Here is a 25,583-nt window from a genome sequence, read left to right on the forward strand (position 1 = left end):
CGAGACCAGCCTGGCCAACATGGTGCAACCCTGTCTCTACTAAAAATTCAAAAATTAGCCGGGTGTGGTGGCTCATGCCTGTAATCCCAGCTACTTGGGAGGCTGAGGCAGGAGAATCCCTTGAACCCGGGAGGCGGAGGTTGCAGTGAGCCGAGATCGTGCCATTGCACTACAGCCTGGGCGACAAGACCGAAACTCCATCTCAAAAAAAAAAAAAGAAAGTTTATTTCTGTTTCTTTAAGACGAAGGTCGGGTGTTTTGCCCTCTTCAGAAATGGTTGCTCGCGCGTCCCACGCTCTGCGCATGCTCCTTGAGCAGAATTCCGGGTTAAGGCATTCAGGGACTCTCACTGCGCAAGATGGAGTGTAGGCCGGCCGGCAAGACTGCACCTCCCAGCATGCCTTGCAGCCGGGACTGGAGTCCGTACTTAGAGTGATGGGGTTCCCTAGGTACTTTAGGCCGTCGCATCGGTTATAGAGATTGAGGTGGAACCCGGGGCTTGGGAACTGGACGCACGCGGAGGGCGAAGATGGAAGCCTGGCGCTGTGTGAGGAAGGGCTACGGCCACTGTGTGGTGGGAAGAGGCCGGTCAGTAGGGCTGGATACTTGGAGGGAGGAGAGAGGGGCGGGCGGCCTGAGGGCGCGGGCGGGCGTCCGGGACTAACCCGGGGAGGGGCGGGGCGGGGCGGGCTAGGGGAGGAAGGAAGAGGAAGAGGGTCTGGGCGATGGTGCATCCGGGACGAGCCTCCAGAGACCAAGTGGGATAGGTAAACCCGCCGCTCAGCCGGCGGGACGCTGGGCCAACGAGGTCTGGGGTCTTGGCGCGGAGTTCATGGGCCGCCGGCCAGGCTTGTGCCAGTGGCTTTGGATCCCTGGCCTGCTTCCCCCAACCCAGCCTCCAGACCAGCGCTGGCCTGCTCCACACACTCCGCAGCACTGTCCCGGGAACCGAGCGTCGGCGGGGAGGCCGCCTCTCCGCAGTAGGTCTAGGCGGGCCTGATCCCTTGGAGGCGCGTGTGTGGCACACGCCCAGGAGGGGCTTGATTTTTGCTGATGTGTTAGTGTCTTTCAAACTTTAGTCACTTGTATGTCATCCGTTACTGTTATGGCCAAGTTCTTGTTTCACGTGTATTATTTACTGGATATTTTTCTTTAAATTGACTCAGTTTTTTAAAAAAAGCACTTCAGTAGGTGCTGCCCACATTAGCTTCACCCTAAGCAGTGTCTGCAGAGTCTTGGATTTGATGTGCGATTATGTTTTTTCCTAATAAACTAACATAAGTATTTAGATATTACAATCAAGTAATTTAACTGTGTACCCTATGAAACCGACTCGTGTACCACCCACTACGCTTGGGAAACACAGCATGTATTATTACATAAGTGATGGGGATTTGGTTGTAACTCCCATAGGCCTGGGACTTGATGGTAATTCAGTTCAACAATGTTTCCTGAGTACCAGCTGTTTGCCAGGCACTGTGCTAGGCACTTGTGAAGATAACGGAATTAAAATGAATAAGACGGTTCCGGCCCTGAAGGAGCTTAACATCTTAAGAGAAAAAAAAAGTCTGAATAAATAACTGCAAATATAGAGAATAGCTTTTGTAGTACAAGTATTATATTTCAATACAGTGGCTTATTAGGATAGAAAATGCGTGGACCAAGTGCCCAAATTCCTATGGCTTTCAGAGTTATCACAAAGCAGTGTAGAATGCCCATGTTATGCCTTTAAAGATTTACAATTAAGTAGATTTTAGAGAACAACTAGCGAATACTTAAACTGTAAAAATATATAATAAAAATTTATTATATATAATAAATTCTTATTCGTTAAATAAGAATTTATTATTTAAATAAGAATTTATTCGTTAAATAAGAATTTATTATTAACGTTAAATAAATTCGTTAAAACGAGAGTAGCGTATAAAGTTAAATAACAGTAAATGCAACTTAAACAAAATTCCCTTAGGGATGGGAGCGCACATTATTGATACTGTGGTAGAAATGTAGCTGTTAAGAATTTTGGAGGAAAGGATAAAAGTCCTTCTCTGAATCTTAACATTTTGCCAGAGTAGTATAGTGAGAGGAACATGGTGCTTTATTAAGCTGAAGTGTTTCTTGAGAGCCTAAGAGCAACATATCTATTAAAAATGTTAGCGCCACTTTGGAGATGTTTTGGATGATGGGTTAAATTGAAGCTGTTGGTTTGGAGTGTTGGTGCATTCTTAGTACATAATCCCCATCCTCTTTCATTTCCCCCAAGGGGAATCATGCTTAAAAAAGAGTGGAGAAATAAATTATCCACCCGTTGATTAGTAAGAGAAGTAGTTTTGTGAATTTATGAAGTTGTAGATAGGGTTTTGTTTTCCTAGCTATACAAGTGTTTGGAAAAATCTGCCTTTGGTATAAAAAACTGTTCAGAAACTTATTACTCCAAGTGGGAGGAGAGATTTACTTTAATTGTAGTGTGATATGAGTTCCTTATTCGATTTCAGTATAATATTTGTTGTGTATTTTATTTTCTCATTGAGTTTCGTAGGTGCTTGAAAGCTACTGTGAATATCATTTTGATAGTTGATTCATCTCTCAGTTGAACTATGTACGTTTTGAGGGGTATGTGGTATTTTGGGAGCCTGGGAGGCATTCTGTGTTAAGTATTCAGAATACCATTCATGGTTTTTTAGGACGAGAGTATTGAGATATTGATGCTAATAGGTAAATCATGGGTGCTTTCCCCTTCATCCTTCACAGATTTAGAAGCCAGATTTTAAATATTAGACATTATCTTCCCTTGAGGAAACAGGCTTAGATTTTGTAAACTATAGCTGAACAAAAAGTGGTGCCTCAAGGAGTGTATTTATTTCTTTTAGATACCCCATGTTTCCCCATCACTCGAGGAGTCTGGGCAGAGACTGGACTACACCGTGGGAGAATCTGCAAAGGTGTTGCTGGAACAGACATATTTCTAGTTGTATGAGGTGGCCTGGACATTACTCTCGAGCTCCTTACCCATACTTCAGTAGTAGGCATTTTTCACTAAATTGGAGACCACCCTGTTTGTTTGAGTCTAGAACTCAGTTCCAGTACTGTAACTGGAAACCTGACAACCTGAGCCAGACATCTTTGATTCATCTCTCTAGTTACGTCATGAACGCTGAGGGAGATGAGCCTTCATCAAAACGAAGAAAACACCAAGGTAAAGGTGACATTTATCTTGGTGTAGAAATAGATACAAGTAATAGACTAAATTGAAACTTTCATATCTAATCCTTTAAACCTCCTAAGGTTTTAGAGTTGTTTGGTGTTGATTTTTAGCCAGTAGTTTTATGTTAGAAAAGAATGATTCTTCCTTAAATGAAGTCTTTATTTTTATCTTCAACTAATTGTGTATTTCTGACTATAAAAATAGAAATGAGTCTACAGATAGAATAAGATTGGCAAAGAAAGGAGAAATAGATTACAAAAGTAAGTTTTATTTAAGGATAATTTTTAAATCCAATGTTTTTGAAACAAAGGCCCTTAGACTTCTTAGAAATTGATGGCTATATGCTTAGAAGTCTAGAGATCTAAAAAAATTTTAGTGTTTTCATTTTTAAGCTAACATTTTGATGTAAGACGAAAGGACTCATAAATAGAAGCAATCAAATGAAAGACATGGTCTTATAGGATAAGATTTTCGTTTATTACATCTATATATCTCAAACTAGGGTCCATAGATAAAATCTTGAGAGTTTTCCAGAAGTATTATCTTTTAGAAAGGGAACCACATCTTATTCCACTTTGAGAAACAGTTTTTTAAAATGTGTTAATTTACTTCTATTTTTTCCGTATTCTTTCTACTCTGAACAATTCACTAGACTCCCTCTGTGCTTCCAGTCTTGCCCCCACCACAACCCCATCTCCTGAAAGTATAAGTGAGGTGTCTAGGTAGAATTTGGAATTGTCTTTCTTATTGAACCATAATTTTCAGTGAAGATAATTCCTCTGAAGATACTTGAGAGAAGGATGTGTGGGTGTTAATGTTTAGGGAGCTGACATGTGAGTTTGTCAAAGGAAGGCATTCAAGGTGAGTCTCATCTGGAAATCAAAGCTAGAATTAGTGCTCTTCAGGTTCCCTCTGGTTTTGTTATCAGAAAGTAGTCTACAGGCTTCAGCTGGGTCCCAATGAACTTTGCTAAGCTAATATTCAAATAAATGTGTAACTTATTGCTACACAGTTACAAAGAACCTAGTCAGAAAAAAACAAACACTTATAGAAATTCTTAACTATCCAAAAGTGAAAATCTGTTTGTGTGTAGTACTTAACCACAGCATAGGGATATAAACAAGAAATATTTGAATGAATGAAAGGTGTATTTAGAGGCATTAAAATTAGGTTTCTAAGAACAATCCTAAGATCTATAAATATAGGGCAGTATGATGATACCAGATTGCTTTTCATTCATAAAAATTTGTTCATCAGGTCAGCACACTCCTCTTTTGTTCAGCACACTCCTCTTTTGTTTAGCCTCTTAGAAATCTGGGATGCTTTCAGATGGAGCTGTGGCATAGCTACATAAGCATTGATTTAGGAACCACTCCCTGCTTTCTTTTCTGCCCCACCACTAATTATATGAACTTGGACAGCTTACTTAACCTCTTTGCTCCTTGATTTTTTCGTGTAAAATAATGCCTACTTGAAAGTCTGTTGAATGAAATGAGATACTGTATGTCAAAGTGCCTAACACACTGTTGGCTTCATAGTAGGTACTCAGAAAATTATGGTATTGTTTTCCCTTAATGGATGGGGAATTACATTTACCTACTGATAAAGCTTGATTACAACCTGACTTTCTATATGTCCATTCTTCCTAGGTGTTGTGAATAAGGAAAATGCTCTTCGTTAAGCCATATTTGTGACTTCCGATATTTCACTAATACTTTTCAATCAAGAAAACAGCATTGCTAACTTGCCTATCACTTTAAAGTGGTATTTGAAGGATTTGTGTGATACAATTATGACTTTGTAATTAGGCACCCTAAAAACCTGATCAGGCCTATTGCTTACTTTCTTTGATTCATCTGTCTTCTCTGCTGTGATCACCTTGTTCCTCCTGATATGGAAGGTATATAAGCTTTTGTAGTGTGAATTTATGTTGTGAAGCATATGAAGGCCAGAGACTATCCACTCTTATCAGTGGTTTTCAAATTGTCTTCCATGGAACCCTCACATTTGAACACATTTCTGTAAGTTTATTAAAAGCAAATATGGTCAGTATAAAATATGTGTTCACCCCATCATCCCAGCCCCAGTCCCAGCATGCCAGGGATTGGTGTTCCATGACATGAAAAGTAACGCAGAAGGGTTCTACAAGCTGTAGAAGTTTGAAATCCACTGTATTAACCAGATAAACTAATGGTCCTGGTTGTTTAAAAAATGGAATTGCAAAAAGAGTTGGTTACAAACTTTAATGACCAGGACAATAAAAATCTTAATGCATTTATATGCCATTACATGTACATGTTTTCTAAGGAAATATGAATAAGGTTTTTAGACCTTAACTTTCATATTTTAATATGGCAGTGAAACCAGGGTAGTGCTCCATCTGTGATTATAGCTTGTATGTTGTTTGCATGACTAGAACCCTTTCCATCTTGTATACATAAGAAGACTTTGATTTGGCTAAAACCATCATAGACAGTCTCCAGTTTATGAATGGTGTTCTACACATGATCAGTTCTTTTGTTTTTTTTTTTCTTTGAGATGAAGGCTCGCCCTGTTGCCTAGGCTAGAGTGCGGTGGCGCAATCTCAGCTTACTGCAAGCTCCGCCTCCCAAGTTCATGCCATTCTCCTGTCTTAGCCTCCCAAGTAGCTGGGACTGCAGGTGCCCGCCACCACACCCGGCTAAATTTTTGTATTTTTTAGTAGAGACGGGGTTTCACGGTGTTAGCCAGGATGATCTTGATCTCCTGACCTTGTGATCCACCCGCCTTGGCCTCCCAAAGTGCTGGGATTACAGGTGTGAGCCACCACGTCCGGCCAATCAGTTCTGTTTTCCCTATAGAAATTTTGTTATAAATCTGAATGGTTCTGCAGAGCCAGTACAATTAGCCTTAGTTCTGAGCCATTGGGGGTAGGATTCCTATCTTCAGTGAATGATAGGGAAGAGGACAGTTTCCTTTCCTGGGCATAGGATAGGCTCTAGGCAAAATTCTTCATAGTTGAAGACTTTTGTTTAGTTTAGTTTTGTTTCTTTCCATCTTTTTTTTTTTTTTTTTTTTTTTTTTTGAGATGGAGTCGCACTCTTGTTGCCCAGGCTGGAGTGCAATGGCGTGATCTCAGCTCACTGCAACCTCTGCTTCCCGGGTTACAGCGATTCTCTGGCTTCAGCCTCCTGAGTAGCTGGGATTACAGGCGCATGCCACCACGCCCAACTAATTTTTGTATTTTTAGTAGAGACAGGGTTTCACCATGTTGGCCAGGCTGGTCTTGAACTCCTGACCTCAGGTGATCCACCCGCCTCAGCCTCCCAAAGTGCTGGGATTACAGACATGAGGCACTTTGCCTGGCCTAATCATACTTTAAAATGGTTACTTCATTGGCATTTTTAAATAGCATATTGATATTTTGATTGTAAATGTATTGTGCAGAAGATTTGCAAAAATATTTCACAGTCCTAACACTCAGAGATAACTACTCTTAAAAATACTGATGTGTTTCCTTTTAGTCTTTATTTCACCCTCTGTATAAGTGTATAGGATATTTTAACTTCAATTTAATTTTTGATTGGTGGAATTCCAGGCATTGTATTCCAGTGAAGTGAAAACCTTTGCAGGGTAGAGGGAGATATTCTAGGGGCTGAAATTTTTTATATAATTTAATCATACTTAGAAGTCCATTTCCAAATCTGTTTTCCCATGTTCTTCCCATTTTTTGTTTTCTCTTTCTTTTGAGCTCATAAATTCTCAAAAAATTCCGTGTTTCTCTTCATGGTTTCCATGGCAGTAAGAGCATGCTCTTTAATGATGGGATGTAGGAGACAAGGTCAAAGGTGAATACACACACACACATCACACACACGGTTATTTCTAAGTCAGGGACTGCCTATGATTGCAAAGTCTCATTTTTTTAATTCTCTTTTCATCACTTTTGCAGAATGCGTGATGTGTTTGCAGAATATGAACTATGACACACTCGTGGTTGTTGCATGCTAGGTTTGTTGGTTAGCCATCATTTACTAGCATTCTGTAGCTATGTCATATTTAACTTTTTCTTTGTTGTACATTTAAAAGATTTCTTTTGTTATTTTGTTTGCATGTTCCACTTTAGTGTTTTAAACACTAAAACTTCTTCCATATATTGCCATTATATACACTTCTTTCATGTATAAACTAGAATTCTGAACTAAAGGTTGCTTCTGGAACTTAGTTAATCATTTGATGATCTTATCTCATTAATAGGGAATAAAATACAATGTAAAATCATCTTATTGAAAAGCCAACTTTGACATACAAATATGTTGTTATGGTTATAAAACTGCCAATCACATCTGTGGCAGAGCCACTTCTTAACTGTAGAGAAGTGAGAAACCACAACCTCTGTATAGTCTTAGCTTTGTTAGCACATACTCTCAGCCTCCAGAATGACTTGCAAGATTCTTTTAAACCTGTTTGTCAGTCAGTATATTGTGTTACCGCATTTGTAACCAATTTGATAACAGTTCTAATTATTCAGTGCTATATTGCCACTTCCTAGGGAAAAACATTCTATTCATTGCTTATGGGAATTTTTAAGAGGCTGAAAAATACATATATGTGGGAAACTGTATGGTCTGCTTTTGATTAATTCCTTATATTTGTGCAATATATTTTAACAGGCGTGATAAAGCGGAATTGGGAATATATATGTAACCATGATAAAGAAAAAACGAAGATCCTAGGAGACAAAAATGTTGATCCCAAGTGTGAAGACAGTGAGAACAAGTTTGACTTTTCAGTGATGTCCTATAATATACTTTCACAAGATTTACTGGAAGATAACTCTCACCTTTATAGACATTGCCGGCGGCCAGTATTACACTGGAGTTTTAGGTTTCCCAATATTCTGAAAGAAATTAAACATTTTGATGCAGACGTAAGTGCAAAATATTATTGAAATTCTTCACATAAGAAAAAGTTGGGGCCGGTCACAGTGGCTCTTGCTTGTAATCCCAGCACTTTGGGAGGCTGAGGCAGGTGGATCACCTGAGGTCAGTAGTTCGAGACCAGCCTAACCAACACGGAGAAACCCCATCTCTACTAAAAAATACAAAATTAGCCGGACGTGGTGGCACATGCCTGTAATCCCAGCTACTCAGGAGGCTGAGGCAGGAGAATCACTTGAACCCAGGAGGTCGATGTTGCAGTGAGCTGAGATTGCACCATTGCAATCCAGCCTGGGCAACAAGAGCGAAACTCTGCCTCAAAAAAAAAAAAAAGAAAGAAAAAGTTCGGTTAAATGTTTCATTTGTGCATTTATGAACTAAGTGGTTTTATCCATTTTATTTGTGGGGTAAGAAAGGAATATGTTTAAGAATAATGATGGAATAAGTCTTAATAAGGTATAACTTTCAGAGAGGCATTTGTTAGTGGTAGCTGGTAGGAATAATCATCTAACTTTTCAAAGAGGGTCCAAAAAGTTTTTAAGTATGGGTCAGTTTTGAGACAGAAACTGGCAACATATTAAGTATTCAGTAAATATTAACTTTGATTTGAAATTTCAGTAATTCATGCAAAAATGTCACCTACCCGATAGCATTCAAAGAAATCAGCCTCTTAAGACCTGAAAGATAGTACCAATGAACATGTAAAACCCGGAAAAGTATCCTGACATGTAAGCTAAGAATATTTCCTTTTGGAAATAATAATTTTGAGTACTAAGGGAGCTCCATGTGGTTGAGGGCCAGAGTTTTGAGATTGATCAAAATTTGGAAACATTAATTTGGTAGATCTGTAACAAGAAAAACGGGTAAGTCTTTTATTTCAGTTCTTATCAGGTGTGGAATTTTAGAAGCTGCTTTTAGATATTTTAAGATAAAAGCACCAGGAAATTCATGATTGCATCTCTGTGTTCTAATTCAAGCTATATTTTTCTTCCAAGGTACTTTGTTTGCAAGAAGTTCAAGAAGATCATTATGGAGCAGAGATCAGGCCAAGTTTGGAATCACTGGGTACAATGCAACTCTTTTTTTTTTTTTTTTCTTTTCTGAGGCAGGGTCTCACTCTGTCGCCCAACTGGAGTGCAGTGGCACAGTCATGGCTCACTACAGCCTCAACCTACTGGGCTGAAGTAATCCTCTCATCTCAGCTTCCTGAGTAGCTGGGACTAGAGATGTGTGCCACTGTGCCCGGCTAATTATTTAATTTTTTTTGTAGAGACAAGGCAATGTAAATTTTAGCCAAATTTACTTTTGAAAATTCATGTGTCATTAAAATATAACTTGCTAACAAAGATGTGTGGCATATTTTGGCTAAAAATCTTAATTTTAAAAACTTAATTTCAAAGAGGAAAATTCATGTGTCATTAAAATATAACTTGCTAACAAAGATGTGTGGCATATTTTGGCTAAAAATCTTAATTTTAAAAACTTAATTTCAAAGAGGAAAAGATTGAGGTACTCACTGGAAACTTCTGTGTTGGTGTATAATTTTAATTCAAACAGAAAGATGTGTAAGAATATCTTAGTAGCTCCCTTTCCTAGGAGTTGTTCTCTCCACCTCTAGACCTATAAGATTCTGAGCTCCAGGAGACCATTTTGTCTCGTTCATCATTATAATACCAGTGCCTGCCAGTGTCTACCTAATGGATAGATGCCAAAAACCTATTTGATAAATAAACACTTCTAGAAACAAGTTATCTGTGGTCCCATATACTTGAGAAGTGTGCCTACTTTGCATTCATTCATTCAGCAGTTTTTTTTTTTTTTTTTTTTGAGACAGAATCTCTCTCTGTTGCTCAGGCTGGAGTGTAGTGGCACAATCTCGGCTCACTGCAAGCTCCACCTCCCAGGTTCACGCCATTCTCCTGCCTCAGGCTCCCGAGTAGCTGGGACTACAGTCATCCGCCACCATGCCCAGCTAATTTTTTGTATTTTTTTAGTAGAGACGGGGTTTCACGATGTTAGCCAAAATGGCCTCGATCTCCTGACCTCGTGATCCACCCACCTTGGCCTCCCAAAGTGCTGGGATTATAGGCGTGAGTCCCCATGCCCGGCCTTCATTAGCAATATTTTTTTGAGTGCCTACTATATACCATGCACTGTTCTAGGGAATGAGGATATAGCGTTGGGCTAAAAAGATTAAAAAAATTTCTCCCTCGTGTGGAGTGTGCCTTCTGGTGGAGAAAGGCTAACCAAATAAATAAGTAAATAGCATATTAAGTAATGATGGTTTTCTGGAGAAAAGCAGGAAAGTGGAATGGGAGAGGTTTCAGTTTTAAACAAAATGATCAGACAAGGTAACATTTGAACAAATATTTGAAGGAGGTGAAGGAATAAGCCATGCCTAGAACATTCTAGGCAGCAGAAATAGCAAAGGAAAGGCCCTGAGGTTGGAGTGTGTTAAGGCAAGTGAGGAGGCCAGTGAGATTGGAATGAAGTGAGGGGGAAGGAGTTACAGGCAAAAAGATCAGGAATATAGGGTGGAGAGAGTGAGAGAATAGATTATTATAAGGCTTTACTGTTACTGCCATGACTGAGTTTTACTAGGATGGCAATGGGAGACTGATAGTACACATTAGCATATCAAGGGCTGAAGTCTGCGCATAAAGAGGCCTGTTAGACCCAGTGTCAAACGTTTTTTATTCCAATGTTTATTGACATCCTACATTACTAATGTTTTGCAGAAGACACATTGTTCAGAAGTATCAGGTGAGCTGTGTTTTGACAAATATATAAAAGCAGTCATTTGTTTTAAATTCATTTGTTTCTTGTAGGTTATCACTGTGAATATAAGATGCGGACAGGAAGGAAACCTGATGGCTGTGCTATTTGCTTCAAACATTCCAAATTTTCACTCTTGTCAGTGAACCCAGTGGAGTTCTTCCGCCCTGGTATTTCTCTGTTGGACAGAGACAATGTTGGATTAGTTTTACTCTTGCAGCCCAAAATTCCATGTGCTGCCTCTCCTGCGATCTGCGTAGCAAATACGCATCTGTTGTATAATCCAAGACGAGGTGATATTAAGCTGACGCAATTGGCAATGCTACTGGCAGAGATTTCCAGTGTTGCCCACCAGAAAGATGGCAGCTTCTGCCCTATTGTTATGTGTGGTGACTTTAATTCTGTTCCTGGTTCTCCATTATATAGTTTCATAAAGGAAGGAAAATTGAATTATGAAGGACTTCCCATAGGAAAGGTAAGTGCTTTCTTCATTGTTATTAGGGAGTGGACATAGTTGCTCTGCTCATGATAATGTGAAGATAGTCATTACATGGCTGTTTGAAAACCTTGGATGATCCAGTACCCTCACTGTATCAAACTATGATTTTCCATGACTTCTTTTTTTTTTGAGACGGAGTCTCACTCTGTCGCCCAGGCTGGAGTACAGTGTCATGATCTCAGCTCACTGCAAGCTCTGCCTCCCGAGTTCAAGTGATTCTCCTGCCTCAGCCTGCCGAGTAGCTGGGGTTACAGGTGTGTGCCACCACACCTGGCTAATTTTTGTATTTTTAGTAGAGACAGGGTTTCAGCTTGTTGACCAGGCTGGTCTCGAACTCCTTAATTCGTGATCCACCCGCTTCGGCCTCCCAAAGTGCTGGGATTACAGGCATGAGCCACTGTGCCCAGCTTCCTCTAGTAAGTAATTATTTTCACTTGGTTGATTTATATATTTTTCATCTATCTGTGGCAACATACTGCTTGGAGGAATTAACAGGCAGCAAAAAAAAAAAAAAAAAAGTATTGACAGACATGGATACTTCACAGATAAGTAACACAAGGTGGCAGGATAGAATTTTGAATGCTGGTTATGGGCAAAATGGTAATTTAACATTTATTATATAAGTTTCCGTTGTATAATAATAAATATTTTCTTTAGCTTAGCACAATTTATCTCATGTGATTATTTTTATTGTGCTGTCCTCTCCTTACTTTAGATCATTTGATCTTCAGTATATTTACCAAAATAAGCTCTCCAACACTGGAGTTTTGATTAATAGTTTAAAATTATTTATTTATTTATTTTATTTTTTTTGAGATGGATGGAATCTTGCTCTTTCACCAGGCTGGAGTGCAATGGTGGGATCTCGGCTCACTGCAACGTCCGTCTCCCAGGTTCAAGCAATTCTCCTGCTTCAGCCTCCCGAGTAGCTGGGACTACAGGCGTGCACCACCACGCCCGGCTAATTTTTTGTATTTTTAGTAGAGACAGGGTTTCACAGTGTTAGCCAGGATGGTCTCTAACTCCCAACCTTAGGTGATCTGAAGGTTCACCTCAGCCTCCCAAAGTGCTGGGATTATAGGAGTGAGCCACTGTGCCCAGCCAATAGTTTACAATTTTATAAGAGTTAATCTCTCTTAGTATAGGTATACCTTATTTTATTGTGCTTTGCTTTATCAAGCTTCAAACATACTGCATTTTACAAAATTGAAGTTTCGTAGCAACTCTACCTTAAGCAGCTCTATCATTGCCATTTTTCCAACAGCATGTGCTCAGTTCCTGTCTCTGTCACATTTTGGAAACTCCTGCATTACTCAAACATTTTCATTATTATTACATCTATTATGTTGATCCAAGATTAGTGATCTTCGATATTACTATTGTAATGGTTTTGGGGTGTTATGAACTGTACCCATATAAAATGATGAACTTAATCGATAAATGTGTTCTGACTGCCCCACTAATCATCTCTCTCCCCCTACTTGGGCCTCGATATTCCCTGAAGCACAACCATATTGAAACTAGGCCAAGTAATAGCCCTGCAGCGCTCTCTAAGTGTTCAAGTAAAAGGAAGACTCACGTGTCTCACTTTGAATCAAAAGCTAGAAATGATTAAGCTTAGCAAGGAAGGCATTTTGAAAGCTGAGAGAGGCCAAAGGCTAGGCCTCTTGCACCAAACAGCAAAGTTGTGAATGCAAGGAAAAGTTCTTGAAGGAAGCACTTCTTGAAGGAAGTTAGAAGTGCTACTCCAGTGTATGAAGGCATAATAAGAAAGAAAAACAGCCTTATTGCTCATATGGAGAAGCTTGAATGGTCTGGATAGAAGATCAAACCAGCCACAGGATTCCCTTGAGTCAAAGCCTAATCCAGAGCAAGGCATTAAGTCTCTTCAATTTTATGAAGGCTGAGAGAGATGAGGAAACTGCAGAAGAGAAGTTGGAAGTTAACAGAGGTTAATTTGTGAGGTTTAAGGAATGAAGCCATCTCTATAACATAAAAATGCAGGTAAAGCAACAAGTGCTGCTGATGTAGAAGCTGCAGTAGGTTATCCAGAAGATCTAGCTAAGATCATTATGAAGGTGGCTGCACTAAATAATAGATTTTTTTTTTTTTTTTTTTTTTAAGACAGGGTCTCGTGCTATTGCCCAGGCTGGAGTGCAGTGACACGATCTCGGTTCACTGCAACCTCCACCTCCTGGGTTCAAGCGATTCTGCTTCAGCCTCCCAAGTAGCTGGGATTACAGGTGCATGCCTCTACACCGGGCTAATTTTTTAATATTTTTTGATAGAGATGGGGTTTCACCATGTTGCCCAGGCTGGTCTCAAACTCCTGAGCTTGAGCAGTCCTCCTGCCTCAGCCCCTCAAAGTGTTGGGATTACAGGTGTGAGCCACCACACCTGGCCAACAATTTTTAATGTGGATGAAACCACTTTATGTTGCAAGAAGATGCCATCTAGGACTTCATAGCTAGAAAGAATAAGTCAGTGCCTGGTTTCAAAGGACAGGCTGATTCTTTTGTTAGGAGCTAATATAGCTTGTTACTTTAAGTTAAAGTCAGCATTCATTGACCATTCTGAAAATCCTAGGGCACTTAAAAATTATGTGAAATCCACTCTGCCTGTGCTCTGTCAGTGGAAAAACAAAGCTTGGGGATGACAGTGCACCTGTTTATGGCATAGAATATTTTAAGCACACTGCTGAGACCACTACTCAGAAAAACAGATTCCTTTCCAAAGATTACTGTTCGTTCACAAGGCACCTGGTCACCCAAGAGCTCTGATGAAGATGTACAAGGAAATGAATGTTGTTGCATCCCTGCTAACACGGCATCCATTCTGCAGCCTATGGAATCAAGGAGTAATTTTGTACCTACAGGTCTCCTTATTTAGCGCACCAGCATGGCACATGTATGCATATGTAACTTACCTGCACGTTGCACACATGTACCATAGAGCCTAAAGTATAATAATAATAATAAGAAAAAGAAAAAAAATAAAATAAAAGAAAACCAAAAAAAAAAAAAACAAAAAAAAACAAAATATGGTACATATACACCATGGAATACTATGCAGCCCTAAAAAAGAATGAGATCATGTCCTTTGCAGGAACATGGATGGAACAGGAGGCCATCATCCTAAGCGAAGTAGCACAGAAATAGAAAACCAAATACCACATGTTCTCACTTATAAGTGGGAGCTAAATGATGAGAACACATGGACACAAAGAAGGGAACAACAGACACTGAAGATTACTTGAGGGTGGAGGGTAGATGGAGGGAGAGAATCAGAAAAAATAACTCTTGGGTACTAGGCTTAGTACCTGAGTAATGAAATAATCTGTACAACAAACCCCCATGACACGTGTTTACCTAAATAACACACCTGCATATGTACCCCTGAACCTAAAATAAAAATTCAAAGAAAAAAAAGAAAAAAAAAAAAAGAAATACATTTCATAGGCTATAGCTGCCATAGAAGTGATTTCTCTGATGGATCTGGGGAAAGTAAATTGCAAACCTGGAAAGGATTCAGCATCCTAAATGCTATTCAGAACATTTGTGATTCATGGGAGGAGGTCAAAATATCACCATTAAAAAGAGTTTGGTAGAAGCTGATTCCAGCCCTCATGGATGACTTTGAGGGGTTCAAGACTTCAGGGGAGGAAGTAACTGTAGATGTGGTGGAAATAGCAAGAGAACTAGAATTAGAAATGGAGCCTGAAGAATTAACTGAATTGTTTCAATCTCATGATAAAACTTAAATAGATGAGTTGCTTCTTATAGATGAGTAGAGTATTTTCTTGAGATACAGTCTATTCTTGGTGAAGATGCTGTGAACATTGCTGAAATTACAACAAAGGATTTTAAATGTTACATAAATTTAATTGATAAAACATTGGCAAGGTTTCCAATTTTGAAAAAAAGTTCCGTGGATTAGGTGCTGTCAAATAGCATCACATGCTACAGAAAAATCTTTTATGAAAGGAAGCATCAATGGCTGCAGCAAATTTCATTGTCTTATTTTAAGAAATTGCCACAGCCAACCCCCACCTTAAGCAACCATCACCCTGATCAGCCAGCAGCCATTAATATCTAGGCAAGACCCTCCACCCGTAAAAAGATGATGACTCACTGAAGGCTCAGATGATTGTTAGGATATTTTAACAATGAAGTATTTTTAAATTAAGGTATGTATTTTCTTAGGCATAATGCTATTGCACACTTAGTAAACTACAGTATAGTATAAACACAACTTATATGCACTGGGAAACTGAAAAAATTATGTGACTTGCTTTATTGAGATACTCACTTTATTGTGGTGGCCTGGAACCAAACCCGCAGTATCTCTGAGCATGCCTGTGTTTGATACAATAGGAACTATACTGCACATAGTAAAAAATGAGTAGTGTTAGTTCAAAGCGATAGATCATTTGTATGTCCAAATTAAAGAAAAACATGTATGGGAAAAAGATTGTCATTTTTATGTAAATGATAAGTGCTTTCTGAATCGTATTTGAAGAAAAGAAGATTTTATAAGTCCAAAGAATCACTTAATATAATGAATAAAGGGTAATAATTTACCACTTTTGGATTACCTTTTATTTAAGACATAAACTTTTCAATTCATAAACTATTTAAAATCTTTTCACTTAAGATACCTGTTGAAATTTTGTTTAGGTATCTGGCCAGGAACAGTCTTCACGGGGACAAAGAATTTTATCTATTCCAATTTGGCCCCCAAACCTAGGTATCTCACAGAACTGTGTGTATGAGGTACAGCAGGTACCAAAAGTAGAAAAGACAGGTAAGTGTTTGTAATACATTTTGGCAGTCTGCTGGGTAATCATGTTCCCTTTGAAGACATAAAACTAAGTTTTTAAAAAGAAAAAATCTCAGAGATGAATATTCATATATATAAATATATTGTTATTCATTCTTTTTCTGAAGACCTCTAAATTTACCTTTTTAAAGTTGAACTTCCAGAATTATCTGTGCATGATTTACTTGCATGTTGCTTTGGAATTGTTTGCATTTTTCTATTTTTCCTAATTCTGGAGGCCATCGAAATATATAGATTCCAGAATGAATTATGTAACTAGGCATCTTTCTAACCTAGATAAGTCTTAAATATTGTTTCGAGAGTAAGATGATGGTATTAAGGCAAACTAGAACAATAACATTAATATATTTTCCTGTATTCTTACAGACAGTGATCTGACACAAACACAGCTGAAGCAAACAGAGGTCCTAGTGACAGCTGAAAAGTGAGTTCTGGAAAGCAAAAGGAGACATTTGCTTACTTTAGTTGAATAAAAAACCCATTTCTCAAAAATCACTTGGATAAAAGAATGAAGGTGATAATATTCCGTGCTGGTGAAGAGTGCTGGCCCTTAAGTCAGACAGGCCTGAGTTCCAGTCCTGACTCTGCTGTGTTTTAGCCGAATGATTTTGAGCAAGAAACTTAACATCTCTGAGGTTCAGTTTCTTTGTCTATAGTTTGGATTGTTGTGAGGATTAGATGAGACAAAGCATATAAAGCATAATGTTTGAAACATAGTTAAGTGCCTAGGTAGTGTTAGGAAGGGAAACAGCTTTTCTGTGGACCTGGACCAGCTCAAATACTCTTTGAAATTCACATACTTAAACAAAGGTCAAGATCACATAAAAATGTCTTTCAGATCTCAGGAGGATCTTTAGTTGTCTTTGATTTACTAAATCTCAAAACCATCTATAAGAGAATTGATCCAAAAATGAATATGCCAGTTGAAAATATGATCATTTTAATTTATCTCTTGAACTGTAGGAGAAGATTGTCAGAGGAGTGAAGATGCTGGGGTTCTTCATTAAAGAAATAGGAATATTTGGGGCTATGGTTGAGAAATTGATACATGTTAATAAAACAGGACAGAAACTTAAATCTTGTCTCAGGGAGATTCTTGAAATATCTTGATTGTTTTATATTGTGGCTGTTTTATAGTTTTTTGTTTTAACATTTAAATTTAGGGACCAATTCTCATTTATTTTGTCTGGTTCTCAATCTTTATTTTGTATACCTTGTTTTGAGAAAATATTACTACATAAATAAGAACTAGTAAGAATGGAAGCAATTTAAAAAAATTTTTTAAAAATATTTAAAAATTCATGATTAAACCTTTCAATATAGTAAAAACTTCTTTGAATAAGATTAATAAGGAGGCTAATCTAACAAGTACTTTGTTTTGAGTAATTCTTAAATCTTTTTATAACAATATAGGATATAAAAAAGATATTGGCTGGGCGTGTTGGCTCACGCCTGTAATCTCAGCACTTTGGGAGGCCAGGGCGGGAGGATTGCTTGAGCCCAGGAGTTTGAAACCAGCCTGGGCAACACAGTGAGACCCTGCCTCTATTTAAAAAAAAAAAAAAATTAAAACATTCTGGCCGGGCGTGGTGGCTCGTGCCTGTAATCCCAGCACTTTGGGAGGCTGAGGTGGGTGGATCACGAGGTCAGGAGTTCAAGAGCAGTCTGGCCAAGATGGTGAAACCCGATCTCTACTAAAAATACAAAAAATTAGCTGGGCGTGGTGGCAGGCACCTGTAATCCCAGGGAGGCTGAGGCAGAGTATTGCTTGAACCTGGGGGGGCCGAGGTTGCAGTGAGCCGAGATCGCCTCATTGCAGTCCAGCCTGGGCGACAAAGCAAGACTCCATCTCAAAATAATAATAATAATTTTAAAAAATAAAACAGATACCTTACTTGCCCTTGGTGTCTAAAAATTAAAAGAAAAAAAGAGGCCGGGCGCGGTGGCTCACGCCTGTAATCCCAGCCCTTTGAGAGGCTGAGGCGGGCGGATCATGAGGTCAGGAGATAGAGACCATCCTGGCTAACATGGTGAAACCGCGTCTCTACTAAAAATACAAAAAAAAATTAGCTAGGTATAGTGGTGGGCACCTGTAGTCCCAGCTACTCGGGAGGCTGAGGCAGGAGAATGGTGTGAACCTGGGAGGTGGAGGTTGCAGTGAGCTGAGATCGTGCCACTGCACTCCAGCCTGGGTAACAGAGCAAGACTCTGTCTCAAAAAAAAAAAAAGATACTTTTTTGTATCTTCATGTAAATACAGAGTGTTTATATGCATAGCTTATATCTGTAAACTGAAAAATTGATAGATAACAGTTTGCAGAAGACCTATTTTTATTTATTATTTTTATTTAAGAGTCTATCTCACTCTCATCCAGGCTAGAGTGCAGTGGCATGATCTTGGCTCACTGCAGCCTCCACCCAGGCTCAAGCAATTCTCCTACCTTAGTCTCCCAAGTAGCTGAGACCACAGGCATGTGCCTCCATGCATAGCTAATTTTCTTGATTTTTTTTTTTTTTTTTTGTAGAGATGAGGTCTCTCTGTGTTGCCCAGGCTGGTCTTGAGCTCCTGAGCTCAAGCAATCTTCCTGCCTTGGCTTCCCAAAGTGCTGGGATTACAGGTGTAAGCCACCGCGTCCGGTCCCATTTATGTTTAATATTATAAATCCTTAGACATAAAAAGTTGCTAATAAAACTTAGAGGGCATTTTTAAGGATTTACCTTTGTTCCTGACATATGAACACTTTAAAAGCAAGGGAAACATCTTCATCTATGTATTCTCAGCACGTGACATATTGTATGTATCTTCATCTATGTATTCTCAGCACGTGAACTTAGAAGATGTTTGGTAAATGTTTGTTGGATAAGTTTTTTTAAATTTTATTTGCCTTCAAGGCATAAAAGATCCTTAAGATTCATAAAGTATCACTAGAAAATAATCTTTAAACCTTTTACTCATAACATCACATATATTTGTGCATGGGGCAAATATAAACCATTAGAGAGCTGTTTTAAGATGCAGTACAAAATTATCTCATATGTCATAGCAAGAAAAATTAGAGAATATGGCCTCTCTGTGATCAAAAGTCTAGAGGGTTCCAAATAGTGTTCCTGAAGACCCCCTTGATTCTCTTTCTTAAAAACACAATAAAACTTGTAAGTTGTTTTAGAATACATGTTCTTTAGTAAGTGGAGGCATTCACACATGTTATAAATAATGAAAAAACACATTAGTATGTTAATTATTGAGCTTTTTTTAAAAACCACATTTATAATGGCTTTATTGATGGGTTTTAGATATCACTGCATAAATAAATTAATACTAAATTATGATATGGTCTATTTAAATAAAGCTTGTCCTAATGTCTGGTCTTAGTCTAGAAATTAAATGAAAAAGAACTTCAGATAGGAGGAATTCTTGAAGTTACAAAAAACTTGGATTCTAAACACTTCTTCTTTTCTATTTAGATTATCTTCAAATTTACAGCACCATTTCAGCTTGTCATCTGTTTATTCACATTACTTTCCTGACACTGGAATTCCAGAAGTGACCACCTGTCATTCCCGAAGTGCCATAACTGTGGATTATATTTTCTACTCCGCAGAAAAGGAAGATGTTGCTGGGCACCCAGGTAAGGAATGCATGTAGTCTTAAATTCTGCTAGAGAGCACAGTAGCTAAAACCTCAAGGTTAAAGTTAAGAAAGCTCTCTAAACATCCAGTTGAAGTTCTAGATCTAGAAGGTAAAAATATTTCGAAATAGATTGGTAATGTATTTGAATAAATCAGTTGATTGCTTGCATATGAGGGAGGCAATAAAACAAATCCAAGCAAATTATTACCCAAGAATTACATTATCAGTACTACCCTCCAGTTCCAGTCAGCCACTGAGTTATAGGTCTTTCATATTGCCCTTTCTTTTTCCTTGCCATAAATTTACTGTTTTTCCTGTGACAGGAACTGAGTATGTTGTTAATGGTCATCATAGTTTTGTGCTTAAATTTTACTGAGGCGTGCTGCCTTCATTGGAGGACCATAGTTACACTGCCAGCAACACAGCTTATGCTGTCACGTTGACTCTGGAATATTGGATTTTTCTGAAGAGGAAAATTATATATATATATATATATATATATATATATATATATTTTTTTTTTTTTTTTTTTTTTTGAGACAGAGTCTCACTCTGTTACCCAGGCTAGAGTGCAGTGGCATGATTCTCGGCTCACTGCAACCTCTGTCTCCCGGGTTCAAGTGACTTTCCCACCTCAGCTTCCCGAGTAGCTAAGACTACAGGCACAAGCCACCATGCCCACCTAATTTTTGTATTTTTTGTAGAGACAGGGTTTCACCATGTTGCCCAGGCTGGTCTCAAACTCCTGGGCTCAAGCCGCCCACCTCGGCCTCCCAAAGTGGCTTGGATTACAGGCATCAGCCACCACATTCGGTCAGAAAAGTGTATATAATTTTTTTTTTGAGACAGTCTTGCTCGTCACCCAGGCTAAAGTGCAGTGGCGCTATCTCGGCTCACTGCAAGCTCCGCCTCCCGGGTTCACGCCATTCTCCTGCCTCAGCCTCCCCAGCAGCTGGGACTACAGGTGTCTGCCACCATGCCCGGCTGATTGTTTGTGTTTTTAGTAGAGACGGGATTTCACTGTGTTAGCCAGGATGGTCTCGATCTCCTGACCTCATGATCCGCCCACCTCGGCCTCCCAAAGTGCTGGGATTACAGGCATGAGCCACTGCACCTGGCCGAAAATCAGGTTTTAAACATTAGCCAAAGGATTTAAAGTGGAGAAGAAAATGCAGTTTAAGATTACTGGTAGTACGAAAATATCATTAAGAAAACTTTGGAATATGAGCAGCTGTTTTTTTCTTTTCTGATTTTTTTCATTTTTTTCTCTTCCGTTTTTTTTGATGCTTCTTTTTCTTTACCCTTTTCCCCTCTGTTTGTTCCCCACTCCTTTCTTCTGGGAATAACCTTGTTAGTAACACTCAGGAGATGACTTACTCCTGCCAATAGATCTACTCTACAAAAAATAACATGGATGAAATTGGAAATCATCATTCTCAGTAAACTATCGCAAGAACAAAAAACCAGACACCGCATATTCTCACTCATAGGTGGGAATTGAACAATGAGAACACATGGACACAGGAAGGGGAACATCACACTTCGGGGACTGTTGTGGGGTGGGGGGAGGGGGGAGGGATAGCATTGGGAGATATACCTAATGCTAGATGACGAGTTGGTGGGTGCAGCGCACCAGCATGGCACATGTATACATATGTAACTTACCTGCACATTGTGCACATGTACCATAAAACCTAAAGTATAATAATAATAATAATAAAAGAAAAGAAAAAAAAATAAATAAATAAATAAATAAAAAATATGCCTTCTGCTTTGAATTTATAGTAAGGTTTTTGTAGTTGTCATGCTGACAGAAGTTCACTAGGTGGCGGGAGAGTGTTACAGCATTTCAAAAAGAGCATGTCATCTTTACTTCTGTGGGTGCTGACTCTCTGGGACTAAATTATACTAATTTATTCTCCATTCACCTTATAAACTTCTATGGGGCTGTGGCCCGGTGTCTCTGGCTTTATGCAACTACAGAATGGTTGCTGGATGAGTTTCTTATGTAGTTGTCAACCACAAATTACTCTTAACATTCTTAAGTATTACATTTATATTTTCTTCTAAAGATTGTTCACAGAGCTGGAAATAGAAAAAATATCTCAAACTGCTGTGTGTTTGATAATTATAATTAGGTTATAACTCAATAAAGCTTAAATATTCTAAAAACTGTTTCATAGTTTTTAGTCTTCTGCAGGGGCCTCAAGTTCTACATTTGTTTGGAGAAAAGACTTGTATGATTTATTTACAATAACTTGTTGACAGTTTTACTAAATATGTATGTGCTTCTTTAATGTAGGAGCTGAAGTTGCTTTGGTTGGTGGCTTGAAACTTCTAGCTAGACTGTCACTTCTTACAGAACAAGACTTGTGGACTGTTAATGGACTTCCAAACGAAAATAACTCTTCAGATCATCTGCCTTTATTGGCAAAGTTCAGACTTGAGCTCTGACTCTCTTTGATCACATACTAATTTTCTTTCCAATTTGTATTGTTTTTCAAAGAATGTAAAGTTCTTAAGTGTATGCATGTCGTTTATTTTTGCACTGTGGAGATTCTGAAGCAGTTATGTTAGATGCTTTGAAACTCCATATCAGAAGAAACAACTTTATAACAATTTTTTTAATAATGAAAAATATTTTCCTGACAAGTGAGATCCAAATACTCTTTATTGTAAAAGAGATGTAAAGGTTTTATATTCTAAATCCTAGTAAAATTGACAGTGATTTTTAAATATAATGCATCTTCCTTTGTCTGCTTAGTAAAAAATTTCATTTCATAATTTTGGCAAGCTCTGTAGTGGATCCAAAGTATCTTTGAGTTCTTGCAAACTACAAGTTGTTTCCTTTCCAGAAGGCTTGATTTCATTAGGAGATCCCTCTATTGAGTTCTAAATAGTTTATCTTAGAAATCCTTGGGTCATTCACAGGTATCCAACCAGCCATTGTTTAGTTTGTTTTTGAAGGGGTTTGATAATGCTTTTTAAGTTGTACAGAATGCTTAATCCATCTTATTACTGTCCTGAGCCATGTAATATGCCTGCATCATGTTGGGGAAATGTTTGGGAAATGTAAGTCAGCAGAATGTATAAAGCTTACTCTTTCATCCTGGAGCAGACAGAGGTGGGCTTAATAGAGGCAGAGACTGGGGATATACCTTTGTTTCCCTAGCATTTTTATTTATTTATTTTTATTTTATTTTATTGTTTTGAGATGGAGTTTCACTCTTGTTGCCCAGGCTGGAGTGCAATGACATGATCTTTGCTCACTGCAACCTCTGCTTCCCGGGCTCAAGCAATTCTCCTGCCTCAGCCTCCTGAGTAGCTGGGATTACAGGCATGCGCCACCACTCCCAGCTAATTTTGTATTTTTAGTAGAGACAGGGTTTCTCCATGTTGGTTAGGCTGGTCTCGAACTCCCGACCTCAGGTGATCTGCCCACCTCAGCCTCTCAAAGTACTGGGATTACAGGTGGGAGCCACTGCACCTGGCAACATTTTTTAAAAATTCAGTTTTAAGATCTCTGGTTTAGGGGAGAGATTTTATTTTACTGAACCAGTTCTATAGAAATTTATTTTATTAGGAAATTTGTCTTTGGAACAAAGTGGCAGCTATAAAATTATTTTTGTTATGCCTCAGAAATATGAGGAAGCCTGTAAAACTCTAGTGGGGAGATATTAACTTGGAGACCTAATACTCTGTAAATAGTCATTTAAACTGTTGGTGTTAGTGGTTTTGTTTCTAAAATGTTTTCTTTTACAGTGATGCACCAGTATGAGATGGTGCTGACACTTTCTATGAAGTGGTTATGAGCAGGTTTAATAAATCCTCTATACAAGTGTTTGAATCAATTTTAAAACATAAAAAGTGGAAATTTCCTTTTTTGTAGACAGTAGGAACAAGGAATTATATGCATTTTTACTAAGTAGTAATTTTACACTGAATTATAAATGTTTTTACAGTGAGTTTTATTAATAGAATGCTTCACCTTAAATTGGAAAACAATAATAGTCTTGGACTAAGTCTTTGTACTAAAGCATTTGCTATAATTATTTTTTAAAAAACCAAACAGATGAAAACCTCAAAGAAGGCATGTGGATTATAAGATTTGTCTAGTAAAACTTGTAATTGAATATGTTTAAATATTTAATTTCTCACTTTGGGGGGGTTTTATTTTTTTATTTTTTAGATGGCATCTCACGCTATCGCCCAGGCTGGAGTGCAGTGGCGTGAACTCAGCTCACTGCAACCTCCGCCTCCTGGGTTCAAGCAATTCTCCTTCCTCAGCCTCCCAAGTAGCTGGGATTACAGGCGTGCACCACCATGCCCAGCTAATTTTTGTATTTTTAGTAGAGATGGAGTTTTGCCATGTTGGCCAGGCTGGTCTTGAACTCCTGACCTCAGGGGTGATCCACCCGCCTCGGGCTCCCAAAGTGCTGTGATTACAGGCATGAGCCACCATGCCTGGCCTTTGGGGGGATTTTAATTACAGTATTAATTATAGTTCCAGGATTTCCCACATTTTATAGTAGTAGTTTGCAGAATATTATGTGCCCTAATTAGCAGATACAGACATTATCAAATTATAATGATAGTATAATTATCCCTTTTTAATACTGGGGAAAGAAAAAATGAAAATTCATTAGTTAATTACTGCTTTGTGTTGTGTGAATTTATTAACAAATAACATTATTACATATAGGTCATTGTTAACAAACATCCCTGAAAACCTCTGTGAAAATTTAATTTTTTATATCCTGATTAATATATTGTGACTTTAGGCCCATTTTTCATGTGCTTCACTTTGATAGAGTTAATCCATAAAATTGCTGCCTACTTTAGCTTATCAAATGAAGTATTATTTTGTGGACTGGAAGCCAAAAAGTCAATGTGAGCTTCTCACAGGTTTTTAAAGCTCCACTAAAAATAATTATCCACTTGTCTTTACTTTTGTTGACCAGAATAGTTGTTAACTCTGCCAGAGCCTGTACTTACCTGCCAAAAACAATTAAATCTGGTTAATGCCTGAAACCAAATCTCTCAGTCTCAAGTGTTATACTATCCAAGTTTTAAATGGAAAGGTAAACTGTGGAGTAATGAAATTTTGGTTTTACTGTACCTTTTGCTATCAAGATAATATGCATGTTTGAAATCTTGTCTTTATTTGGAATTTAGTTACTGTCTGCTTTTAACCATTTGCTTTCCTAAAGAAAGTTTGAGATCCAGAGAGTTCAAGGGATTGGGGAAAGAGAGGCGTCAAGTCATTTGCACTTTGTACCTGTAAGTTATGTAATAAACTATTATACTCGTACTTCTGTGCCTGAAGGTTTTGTGGTAGGTATACTGAGATGTATAAGCTGTCCTGTTGCCTTTACTAAACTATTTCATTGTTCTTTTCAGCCATTTTTACTTAGGGGTGATGCTAAAAGATGAGTGAATTGAGATGTGTCAAAATAGAGTAATAGAGTAGTTTTTAATATAGAGTCTGCAGATTGTGAAAGAAGGGTGAAAGAATGATAAATAGGTTCACTAGAATAAGTATATAATAAGAGGACCAAAAAAAAATCACATCATCTTACTTTTTTTTTTTTTTTTTGAGACTGAGTCTCGCACTGTCGCCCGTCCTGGAGTACATTGGCGGGATCTCAGCTCACTGCAACCTCCGCCTCCCAGGTTCAAGCGATTCTTCTGCTTCAGCCTCCCTAATACCTGGGAT

The 25,583-nt window shown here is 38.4% G+C and overlaps 1 protein-coding gene across 9 annotated transcripts; it reads left to right on the top strand.

The window, feature by feature from the left end:
* Positions 1 to 334: 334 nt before the first annotated feature.
* Positions 335 to 25,178, top strand: ANGEL2 (angel homolog 2). Of its 9 annotated transcripts, none has more exons than XM_054487607.1 (9): positions 335 to 588; positions 2,871 to 3,196; positions 7,858 to 8,114; positions 9,120 to 9,189; positions 10,953 to 11,374; positions 16,075 to 16,201; positions 16,604 to 16,661; positions 19,702 to 19,865; positions 22,170 to 25,178. In XM_054487607.1, exons 1-9 carry the CDS (start codon positions 530 to 532, stop codon positions 22,319 to 22,321), a joined length of 1,635 nt encoding a protein of 544 aa, XP_054343582.1. In that variant the 5' UTR covers positions 335 to 529; the 3' UTR covers positions 22,322 to 25,178. The 9 variants fall into 9 exon arrangements, with proteins under 9 accessions (XP_054343582.1, XP_054343596.1, XP_054343614.1 ...); XM_054487621.2 differs by lacking the exon at positions 22,170 to 25,178 and adding an exon at positions 21,223 to 22,098 and having other exon boundaries at positions 346 to 588; XM_063672235.1 differs by having other exon boundaries at positions 360 to 449.
* Positions 25,179 to 25,583: the final 405 nt, after the last annotated feature.

Source organism: Pongo pygmaeus, chromosome 1 (assembly GCF_028885625.2).
Source record: "Pongo pygmaeus isolate AG05252 chromosome 1, NHGRI_mPonPyg2-v2.0_pri, whole genome shotgun sequence".
In the NCBI taxonomy this organism is placed as follows: domain Eukaryota; kingdom Metazoa; phylum Chordata; class Mammalia; order Primates; family Hominidae; genus Pongo; species Pongo pygmaeus.

Excerpts from the sequence above, each read along its gene's own strand:
- ANGEL2 (XM_054487607.1), top strand. The coding sequence starts at position 530 with ATGGAAGCCTGGCGCTGTGTGAGGAAGGGCTACGGCCACTGTGTGGTG. Across the intron at positions 3,197-7,857 it reads AAAACGAAGAAAACACCAAG|GCGTGATAAAGCGGAATTGG; the intron begins GTAAAGGTGACA and ends ATATTTTAACAG. Across the intron at positions 16,662-19,701 it reads GTCCTAGTGACAGCTGAAAA|ATTATCTTCAAATTTACAGC; the intron begins GTGAGTTCTGGA and ends TTTTCTATTTAG.